General features: G+C 44.7%; 4 protein-coding genes across 4 annotated transcripts; 2 read left to right on the top strand and 2 right to left on the bottom strand.

Annotated features, from left to right (window-relative positions):
- The first annotated feature begins 1,486 nt into the window (after positions 1–1,486).
- Positions 1,487–2,418, top strand: BJX68DRAFT_19542 (cyclin-dependent protein kinase regulatory subunit CKS1). The gene is made up of 4 exons (XM_071037466.1): positions 1,487–1,808; positions 1,858–2,088; positions 2,160–2,192; positions 2,246–2,418. The coding sequence occupies exons 1-4, from the start codon at positions 1,705–1,707 to the stop codon at positions 2,280–2,282; spliced, it is 405 nt and encodes a 134-aa protein (XP_070906271.1). The 5' UTR covers positions 1,487–1,704; the 3' UTR covers positions 2,283–2,418.
- On the bottom strand, positions 2,060–3,569 carry BJX68DRAFT_224159 (DsbA family protein). Its single transcript, XM_071038226.1, has 6 exons — positions 3,372–3,569; positions 3,285–3,304; positions 2,819–3,220; positions 2,712–2,759; positions 2,160–2,652; positions 2,060–2,088 (listed from the first exon to the last, which is right to left on the bottom strand). Exons 1-5 carry the CDS (start codon positions 3,451–3,453, stop codon positions 2,575–2,577), a joined length of 630 nt encoding a protein of 209 aa, XP_070906270.1. The 5' UTR covers positions 3,454–3,569; the 3' UTR covers positions 2,060–2,088; positions 2,160–2,574.
- BJX68DRAFT_224155 (uncharacterized protein) lies at positions 3,570–5,427 on the bottom strand. The gene is made up of 3 exons (XM_071038225.1): positions 5,146–5,427; positions 4,776–5,092; positions 3,570–4,726 (listed from the first exon to the last, which is right to left on the bottom strand). Exons 1-3 carry the CDS (start codon positions 5,265–5,267, stop codon positions 3,942–3,944), a joined length of 1,224 nt encoding a protein of 407 aa, XP_070906269.1. The 5' UTR covers positions 5,268–5,427; the 3' UTR covers positions 3,570–3,941.
- Positions 5,428–5,540: 113 nt separating this feature from the next.
- On the top strand, positions 5,541–7,243 carry BJX68DRAFT_224154 (DUF3844 domain-containing protein). Its single transcript, XM_071038224.1, has 4 exons — positions 5,541–6,040; positions 6,105–6,280; positions 6,347–6,472; positions 6,524–7,243. The coding sequence occupies exons 1-4, from the start codon at positions 5,716–5,718 to the stop codon at positions 7,112–7,114; spliced, it is 1,218 nt and encodes a 405-aa protein (XP_070906268.1). The 5' UTR covers positions 5,541–5,715; the 3' UTR covers positions 7,115–7,243.
- Positions 7,244–7,256: the final 13 nt, after the last annotated feature.

Raw genomic sequence — 7,256 nt, 5'->3', positions numbered from 1 at the left:
GTATTGGTTGTAGTTGAACTAATCGCTGGGCCGCAATACGTGGTTCTTGCGTCACGTGTTCCCGGTAAGCGGGACCTGCGAGTGTGCTGTATACAGGGTCTAACAAAAGCTAAGTAATCTAGAAAAAAAGAAGTTAAGAGAAAAAAAAAATCTTTTATTCTAAGGCCTAGTAATAGAGCTAGTATAAATTAGAATAAATATATTTATAATAATATTATTAGTTATAATAAATAATATAAGGCTTACTTATAAAGAAAGAAAGGATTTACTTCTTATAAAAGATATAGACTTTTTAATAAAAAAAAGATATCTTAATCTTTTATAAAATAAAGAAAACTTTATAATAAATAGAAGTTAACAAACTTATATAATAAAGAGACCTATAAGCTATTAAGAAGATAAAGGAAAGAAACTATTAGAAAGTAATCCTAAGAATAGGTATATTAGATCTAAAAAGCCCTTATAAAAGAAATTAGACTCTATAAGAGAACCTCCTAATACTTAATATAAGAGAAGAGACCCTATAATTATAAATACTAATACTATATAGTAGAGAAAGTAAGTAATAAGTATTATAGGAATTCTAAGACCTATTATAAGGGCCCTGTAAAAGAACCTTCTAATACTTAATATAAAAGAAGGGAGACTTTATACTTATAAATACTAATACTATATAGTAGAGAAAGTAAGTAGTAAGTATTATAAAGGTCCTAATACTATGAGATAGAAAAGAAGCCTTATGAAGTGCTATATATAACTAACTCTTAAAGAAGTAATTATAGAAAGTTAAGATAAGCTAGAAGTACCTTTTCCTATTATAAATTTTTTTTCCTAGTATATAGTTTTATTTACTATTATAATATAGTTTTTAATAGCTACCTACCTATATAATCTAGATACTAAGGATACTTAGTCTTCTATAAAGATATTATATATAGCCTTAAGGAACTAAGGGCCTTAGGAAGAGAGGGGTAATTATAAGGCCCTTATAAATATACTTAGATACTTATAACCTATAGTCCTTAGTCAGCCTATAGGCTAACTAAGCCTATATAGAACTTCCTCTACTTATAAAGAGTTAATTCTAACCTTTAGTATTAATCTACTATTAGATCCTTAATCTTAGAATTAAGCTATTATAATAATCTATCTACTCTTATTGCTACCTTTCACACTACCTGCAAACCTCAGAAAGGCCAAGGACCTTTATAGTTATTATCTTGGATCATTGCTGGGAGGACCTTCCAGCTGACACTAAGTACTTAAAATTATATATATATATATATATTAATTTTTATTATAAGTTACATTCTAACCTTTTACTTTGCTAAGTTTTAATAAGATTAATATGGATTTAGTAGCATGAGTATTATTTAAACAGCTTTAATAATTTCAGCACGTGGAATTTTGCAAGGGGGGGCGGATCGGATCAACTAGGGTGGGCAGAACGACTGGGAATTAACTCCATTAACCATATGTGCATGAGTAATGATTGGCCTGAAAGACTGACACCTGAGGCAACATACACCCCAACAAAACACCAGACGCCATCTGACCCTACTCCCAAAGACACGAAGTCCAAGTGTCCATCATTCTTCCCGCGCGCGCGAATAGCTTCTAACCACAATCCAGCAATTATACACCATCCTACACCATTCGGTATTGTGACCTCCTCGCACTTACACGTACTACCATCTGGCCCAAATGGATATCGACCCGAGCCGGAGGAACAAAAAACCCCGCCATTTGCTCGAGTCGGAGCGTGAGAGACTCGACGAATTCATTGATTCGATCCACTATTCTGCAAGGTATATCTACAATTGATCATAAATTGAATGACTGTTTAACCCTTTGTAGATACTCTGATGACCAGTTCGAGTATCGCCATGTTCAGTTACCCAAAAACATGCTAAAGAAAATCCCCGCCGACTACTTCGACGCGTCGAAAGGAACGCTGAAGCTGCTTTGGGAAGAAGAATGGCGAGCACTGGGTATTACTCAGGTACGTTATGCTTGTCAATCTTCTTTGACGCTGCTGGCCGCTGACAATTCTCCCCACCAGAGTCTTGGATGGGTACATTACGAATGGTAGATGCAATCTCTCCCCCACCCCCGCCCTCACTCCAGTACTCACACTAACTCTCTCCCTCCTTGGAAAGTCACGAGCCAGAGCCTCATATTCTACTCTTCAAGTCAGTGGCCACTCTTATCGAAGACCCCTTCAACCACTCACTAGTTTACACAGACGACCCCTGAACTATCAGCCGGCCATCTCGCAATGAATTATCGATTCCAGGCTAGAGAAATAACAGCGCCCTCATCATTCGTCGAGTCATCGTCGAATCTCGAAAAGCGAGAAAAGAGCGGCGCCAGATACTGCGACGCACAAGGCAAATGCAAGGGTTGCTCCGAGACAAACCCATACCCCAGGCATGAGGTTCAGAATGAAATATGGTATGATTCGCATAAGCAAGGTTTCTCATCTACCCACTAAACAGCGAGGGTCGTTGTAAATCTCATTGTTCTTCTCCACTACCTTTCAACTTCCGGGGTATGCGTTCAATCTTGGGGCTCTCAAATTATGTTCCTGGCCAGCCATTGCTCCCATTGAGTAGCGGTGAAGCTGCTGCTAATCCCTGGTTCCTCAATCCCCTAGAGCCTGAAGTCAGCTGCTGTTTAAAGGTCAGAGCTTTATGGTTTAGATTTCGCACATTGAAATACACTGTCGGAGATACATGGACTCCGACAACCCGGCCAGCCTGTGCTTGGGATTAGATTTCATGCATTTCAAATGAGAGCGACTGTGCAATGCACATACCTTGACCATTAGCTTTACATCATTCGTGACCTTATTGCCGGTGTTTAGTTGTCCTTCGGCGTCTGGTTTATTGGAAACCGTCAGAAGGCTCAACATTTCCTGCTTGTCCACGCCGATACTCTCTCCTATGCTCGCTAGAGCCTCATAAGTCTCATTTCGAGTTTGACTGACAACATTGGCGTCAAAAAAATCCTGCTGACGCTCGAAAAGAGCAGCGCTAAAGTCCCAGAACCTGTGCGGGGCAAGTTTCAGAACTGCTGCTCCGGCTTCATGCGTGAGTGTTGAGGATGGATGCCAGGGTTGAATATGTTGCCGGAAAATAACCCGTAATCGAGGCTGATATTTCTCGTGAATGAGGGGCCGGGCACTAGCGTAGAAGGTTTTGAATAGCTTTGCAGAGAACTGAGATCAGAGATCAGTGAGGTGCCTTATATAACTTGCTCAGCGGCTCCTTGTCATGACGTACTGGACAGACATAGTCAAGGTCTTTACAAAACATCAGATAAGCCATTAGCTTTCCACCATCCGCGCTTTGAGAGTTACACGGACGTACACAATTCAAGAGTATGCTGCTGTTCATGTGCAGTAGAAGGGGCTGGTAGTGTCTGCCCCGAGAATTTGGGGGGCAGTGCCATTTTGCTCCTGTAAATCAAGAGTAGTGAAGAACGGTACTCGCGATGACGGTGCAGAATCCGTTGTAGGCTTCGAGAAAACGATACAACCCCGCCTGGGAGGGGCCTGGTATATAATATCTGGTTATATGAGAAAAAACTAGCGGGGATCATGCAAGCTCGTCATTCGCCTACCATAGTCTCGTCATCATGAGACCTGTCTCAGCAAGCATATCCTAGTACATACTTCCGAGTAAAGGCGATCTACTGCACTAACTGCAACACCTCTACAACTACAGCCACATCATCACCCATTGGATGAACAACTCCAGCATAATAATGTCACCACTGTTCTAACCCACGTCATCCATAGTGAGAATTGGAATGGTAACTAGTTCCGGGTGAATAAGGAAGGCACGAGACGAAAGTCAGGGCCTCACGAAAAGGGTGATTCTCAAAAGCTCTATCAAAGACACTGATTGCAAAAGAAGCGCAGTGCTGCACACAGAGAATTATTTACCACCAAGAGGTCTCTGTTTGAAAGAAGCCATGTCCTTGAGGTGCATGGAAACAGATACCCACTCAGAAGTTTTCGGGTCGTATTCGCCTTCCACCTCGATCCTGCAAAATCCCACAGATCCCCTGAGGCCCACTGGACCACTAATGGAGAACGTACCGCTGTGGCGAGCACGCAATTCATCGGCCCAGCTTTCATTCAATCGCTGTTTGAATGCTAACGAGGCTGCGTAGAAATCAGACCCAGGACCGGGTCTCGGCAGAGGCAAACGCTGCAGTATAGACAGGAAGATTGAGGGGTGAGGATGTGAATTTCCATTAACTTGATCTGGGCTGCCTTGAGAACCCGAGGAAGAGGAAAGCTGCGTTTCAGGCCGTGATGTTTCGCGTAGGTTATCCATCGTTTTGAGATCTGACGGCAATAGGGTTTTGGTAGCTTGATCCGATAGGCTGAGTGCTTGTTCATCATCCGAGCTATTGATGTTGAACTTATTAACAATCCTTTTCCAGAATACTGAGTACGCATCCTTTACGGCATGCGCCACAAAAAAAGGCCTTATGGATCTGTGCAATCTATCGCTTGCCTTGTGTGACATAGAATATGATCCCCAGAACACCCCATTGTCGGTGAAAAAGAGACCTGATCGATGATATGTTGGCGGAGCACGCAATGGCCAATGGGGTTGTAGCCAAGTCTGCGATACTGTAAAAGGGGACCCCAGCATGCTCGCCAGTAGGTCGGATCGGGACGCCTCGGCGAGAACAATAGATGCCAGTTCATCTACCCTAGTAAGCATCGAAGCAACACATATGATGAGAATAAATTAAACCTTTGAGAGCTTGAACCCGTTCCTTGTCCTTCGACACCTTCACCAATGTTTTCCACTCAGGATCCGATGCTTTGTAAAACTTGCCCTCTTTTAATTGCGGCCAGCCAAGCGGGATGAAGAAGCCCTTTGAATCGTGTAGTGGCTGCCCCTCATGTGTGGTCGCCGTTTTGTCGCCGCTAGGGTTGGAGCGTGCGCGATTGTCAGAAGTTTTCTTCTGAAAACCTGCACTTTGTAGGCTATCATCGTAGGCCGCTAGCATGAATCCACTCCAAGCATAGATGGCGACTCCGAAAATCAGGCAGTTTGCGGCAAGCCTCCTGCTACCATTAGAGGTGGGAATGAGAGTCATCAGTGCAGTGTTACGGCATACCTGAACCATGGTCGCTTGACTTTCACATAACGGAGATTGGAAGAGCTCGAGATGTAGCGAAATGGCGATTGAACTGATGGGAATGATCGGAGACTAGGATGTAGCGGCCGTATTTGGGGCATTGGTACAGCGCATCTGGAAGAGCGAAAGCGGTCGGCGTTGTCGGCTGCTCTTGTGTTTGAAATGCGATGTTGTTGAAGACAAAACTAAGCTAACTAGTAAATCATAGATCAAAGAAATGTACAGAAAACAGGATGAATGCGACCTGCCAAATAATCTGCGTTATTGAAAGATGGGCGAAAGGAACGATCATTTGCAAAGATATGGAATTGCCACGTGATTTTCGGGGGATCAGCGGTTCCTCCGTGGCTTCTCCGCCTCCACCACCTATGGTTGACAGCCAAAGTACTCCGTCGTGCTCAACGCACGTCAACCACCAGTGGAATCCCATAACATCGTCGCCAACTCGCGTACTTATTCCTCTAAAGCAAGAAAAGTGAAAGGTGCCAGCGGAAAGACTGTTGCTTCTCAGCCTAATTAGCGACGCATTGCACCAAGCTCGATCTCAGCATGCGCGCGCTTTCTAGCTTCTTGACGACGCTAGCCGCCACTGCCATTGGAACCAGTGCCTTAGAAGCTTCGATATATACTTTTGGGCCGATTATCGATAGGCAAGACCTTAAACCAACTCTCATATCGAGCGCCACCCTTCAGCAACTGTTAGACCTTCGATCCGGGTCTTCAACGCCATCGATTATAGGAAGGGCGGATGAGGGTAGCATTGAGCTCCTGAGCAACCTAGCGGGGTTTCCTAGCCCTTTGTTCAACTCGCCAACGGATAATGGATATGAAAATACTCTTCTTGTGCTTCTGGAAGGTCTAACTGACTCGATTGGTACGTCGACACCGCAGTCGTCAACAAACCAAATAAACATGACCCTGATCAAGTCGTTTCTTAGACACCTCACTCCGAACGAAATATCAAAGCGAATTAGTAGCTTCCGCGTTTCCCACGGAGTCTTCGATGAATGCTTTCTTTGACTCCTTCCTAGAGGCCCGCCGTGAGGACCTGCTTGACTCCGGAGGCAAAAGCTGTCTGATTTATGGTTCAGGAAGCCCCAATCCTGATCAAAAGGTGATATACTACTGGATGCGCATACTATACAGGTCATAGTGCTGATTCTTGGTCGCTGGTGTTTAGGATGGTTTGTCATGTCTCCCTGACATCCTTGGGACGCACCGCAGTGCGCTGCTGAACTTGATCAGCACAGGTGAATCTTTCATAAATGAGCATATGGGCACTATTGTATTGCGCGTCGTACTCAAGGTTAGTCTCACTGTTGCACGATACGCAAGCAGCTGCTAATTTTCCCCGCAGCCTCTCACGAATCTAGAGGCTCTGCCGACCTCTATCAGCAACTTGGACTCTGTCTTCTCCGACCTGCGTTCATTCGGGCTAGCCGGCAACAGGGCTACGGCGGTAGTCTTGCCGGGTTCTAACACAACCCATAAGTCTTACTCGCGTCGATCGCTGGAAATGACCAAAATTGACTCCGAGATCAACTTTCACCGGAATGCACAACCCGTACTTTCCGAGCAGGAGACAAAGGTTCCGCTCACTCTAGCGCCTGTCTGCTACGGCTCGAATTCATCCTGCACCGAGTCCACCAATTCTTGCTCGGGGCATGGAGTTTGCTACAAAAAATCTGGCACAGAAGGTGACTGTTATGCCTGCCGTTGCCACGACACTCTCGTCAAAAACGAAGATGGTACGGAACGGTTGGTACGGTGGGGAGGGGCCGCTTGCCAAAAGAAGGACATCAGCTCTCCCTTCTTCTTGATCTCGGGCGTCACAATTGCGATCATTGTGGTTATTGGTACTGCTATCGGAATGATATATAGCGTTGGAACTGCTGAGTTACCAGGCGTCATCAGCGCTGGTGTTGGTGCACCCAGGACACAGAAATGATCTCGGGCTGGATCCTTCCCTTGTTTTGATAATGGCGCCACTAGCAGGCCATACTATCCTATCTTAGAGTTTGTCTTGTCAATGCTTGTAAACTAGGCAAATTGAATTTCATGCCTTCTAGCCACTGCATCATACTACGTCG

Source organism: Aspergillus pseudodeflectus (genome assembly GCF_044049435.1).
Source record: "Aspergillus pseudodeflectus strain CBS 756.74 chromosome Unknown BJX68scaffold_1, whole genome shotgun sequence".
Taxonomy (NCBI): Eukaryota; Fungi; Ascomycota; class Eurotiomycetes; order Eurotiales; family Aspergillaceae; genus Aspergillus; species Aspergillus pseudodeflectus.
This window is presented reverse-complemented; position numbering and strand designations above follow the sequence as displayed.

Bases quoted from the DNA above. Each gene is read 5' to 3' on its own strand.
- BJX68DRAFT_19542 (XM_071037466.1), top strand. From the start codon at position 1,705: ATGGATATCGACCCGAGCCGGAGGAACAAAAAACCCCGCCATTTGCTC. The intron at 1,809-1,857 runs GTATATCTACAA...AACCCTTTGTAG, and splicing joins TCGATCCACTATTCTGCAAG to ATACTCTGATGACCAGTTCG. The intron at 2,193-2,245 runs GTCAGTGGCCAC...TAGTTTACACAG, and splicing joins CCTCATATTCTACTCTTCAA to ACGACCCCTGAACTATCAGC.
- BJX68DRAFT_224154 (XM_071038224.1), top strand. From the start codon at position 5,716: ATGCGCGCGCTTTCTAGCTTCTTGACGACGCTAGCCGCCACTGCCATT. The intron at 6,041-6,104 runs GTACGTCGACAC...GTCGTTTCTTAG, and splicing joins AGGTCTAACTGACTCGATTG to ACACCTCACTCCGAACGAAA. The intron at 6,281-6,346 runs GTGATATACTAC...GCTGGTGTTTAG, and splicing joins GCCCCAATCCTGATCAAAAG to GATGGTTTGTCATGTCTCCC.
- BJX68DRAFT_224155 (XM_071038225.1), bottom strand. From the start codon at position 5,267: ATGCCCCAAATACGGCCGCTACATCCTAGTCTCCGATCATTCCCATCA. The intron at 5,093-5,145 runs GTATGCCGTAAC...TAATGGTAGCAG, and splicing joins GTCAAGCGACCATGGTTCAG to GAGGCTTGCCGCAAACTGCC. The intron at 4,727-4,775 runs GTTTAATTTATT...TTACTAGGGTAG, and splicing joins ACGGGTTCAAGCTCTCAAAG to ATGAACTGGCATCTATTGTT.
- BJX68DRAFT_224159 (XM_071038226.1), bottom strand. From the start codon at position 3,453: ATGGCACTGCCCCCCAAATTCTCGGGGCAGACACTACCAGCCCCTTCT. The intron at 3,221-3,284 runs GTACGTCATGAC...CTCTGATCTCAG, and splicing joins ACCTTGACTATGTCTGTCCA to TTCTCTGCAAAGCTATTCAA. The intron at 2,653-2,711 runs GTGCGAAATCTA...TTCAGGCTCTAG, and splicing joins CTCCGACAGTGTATTTCAAT to GGGATTGAGGAACCAGGGAT.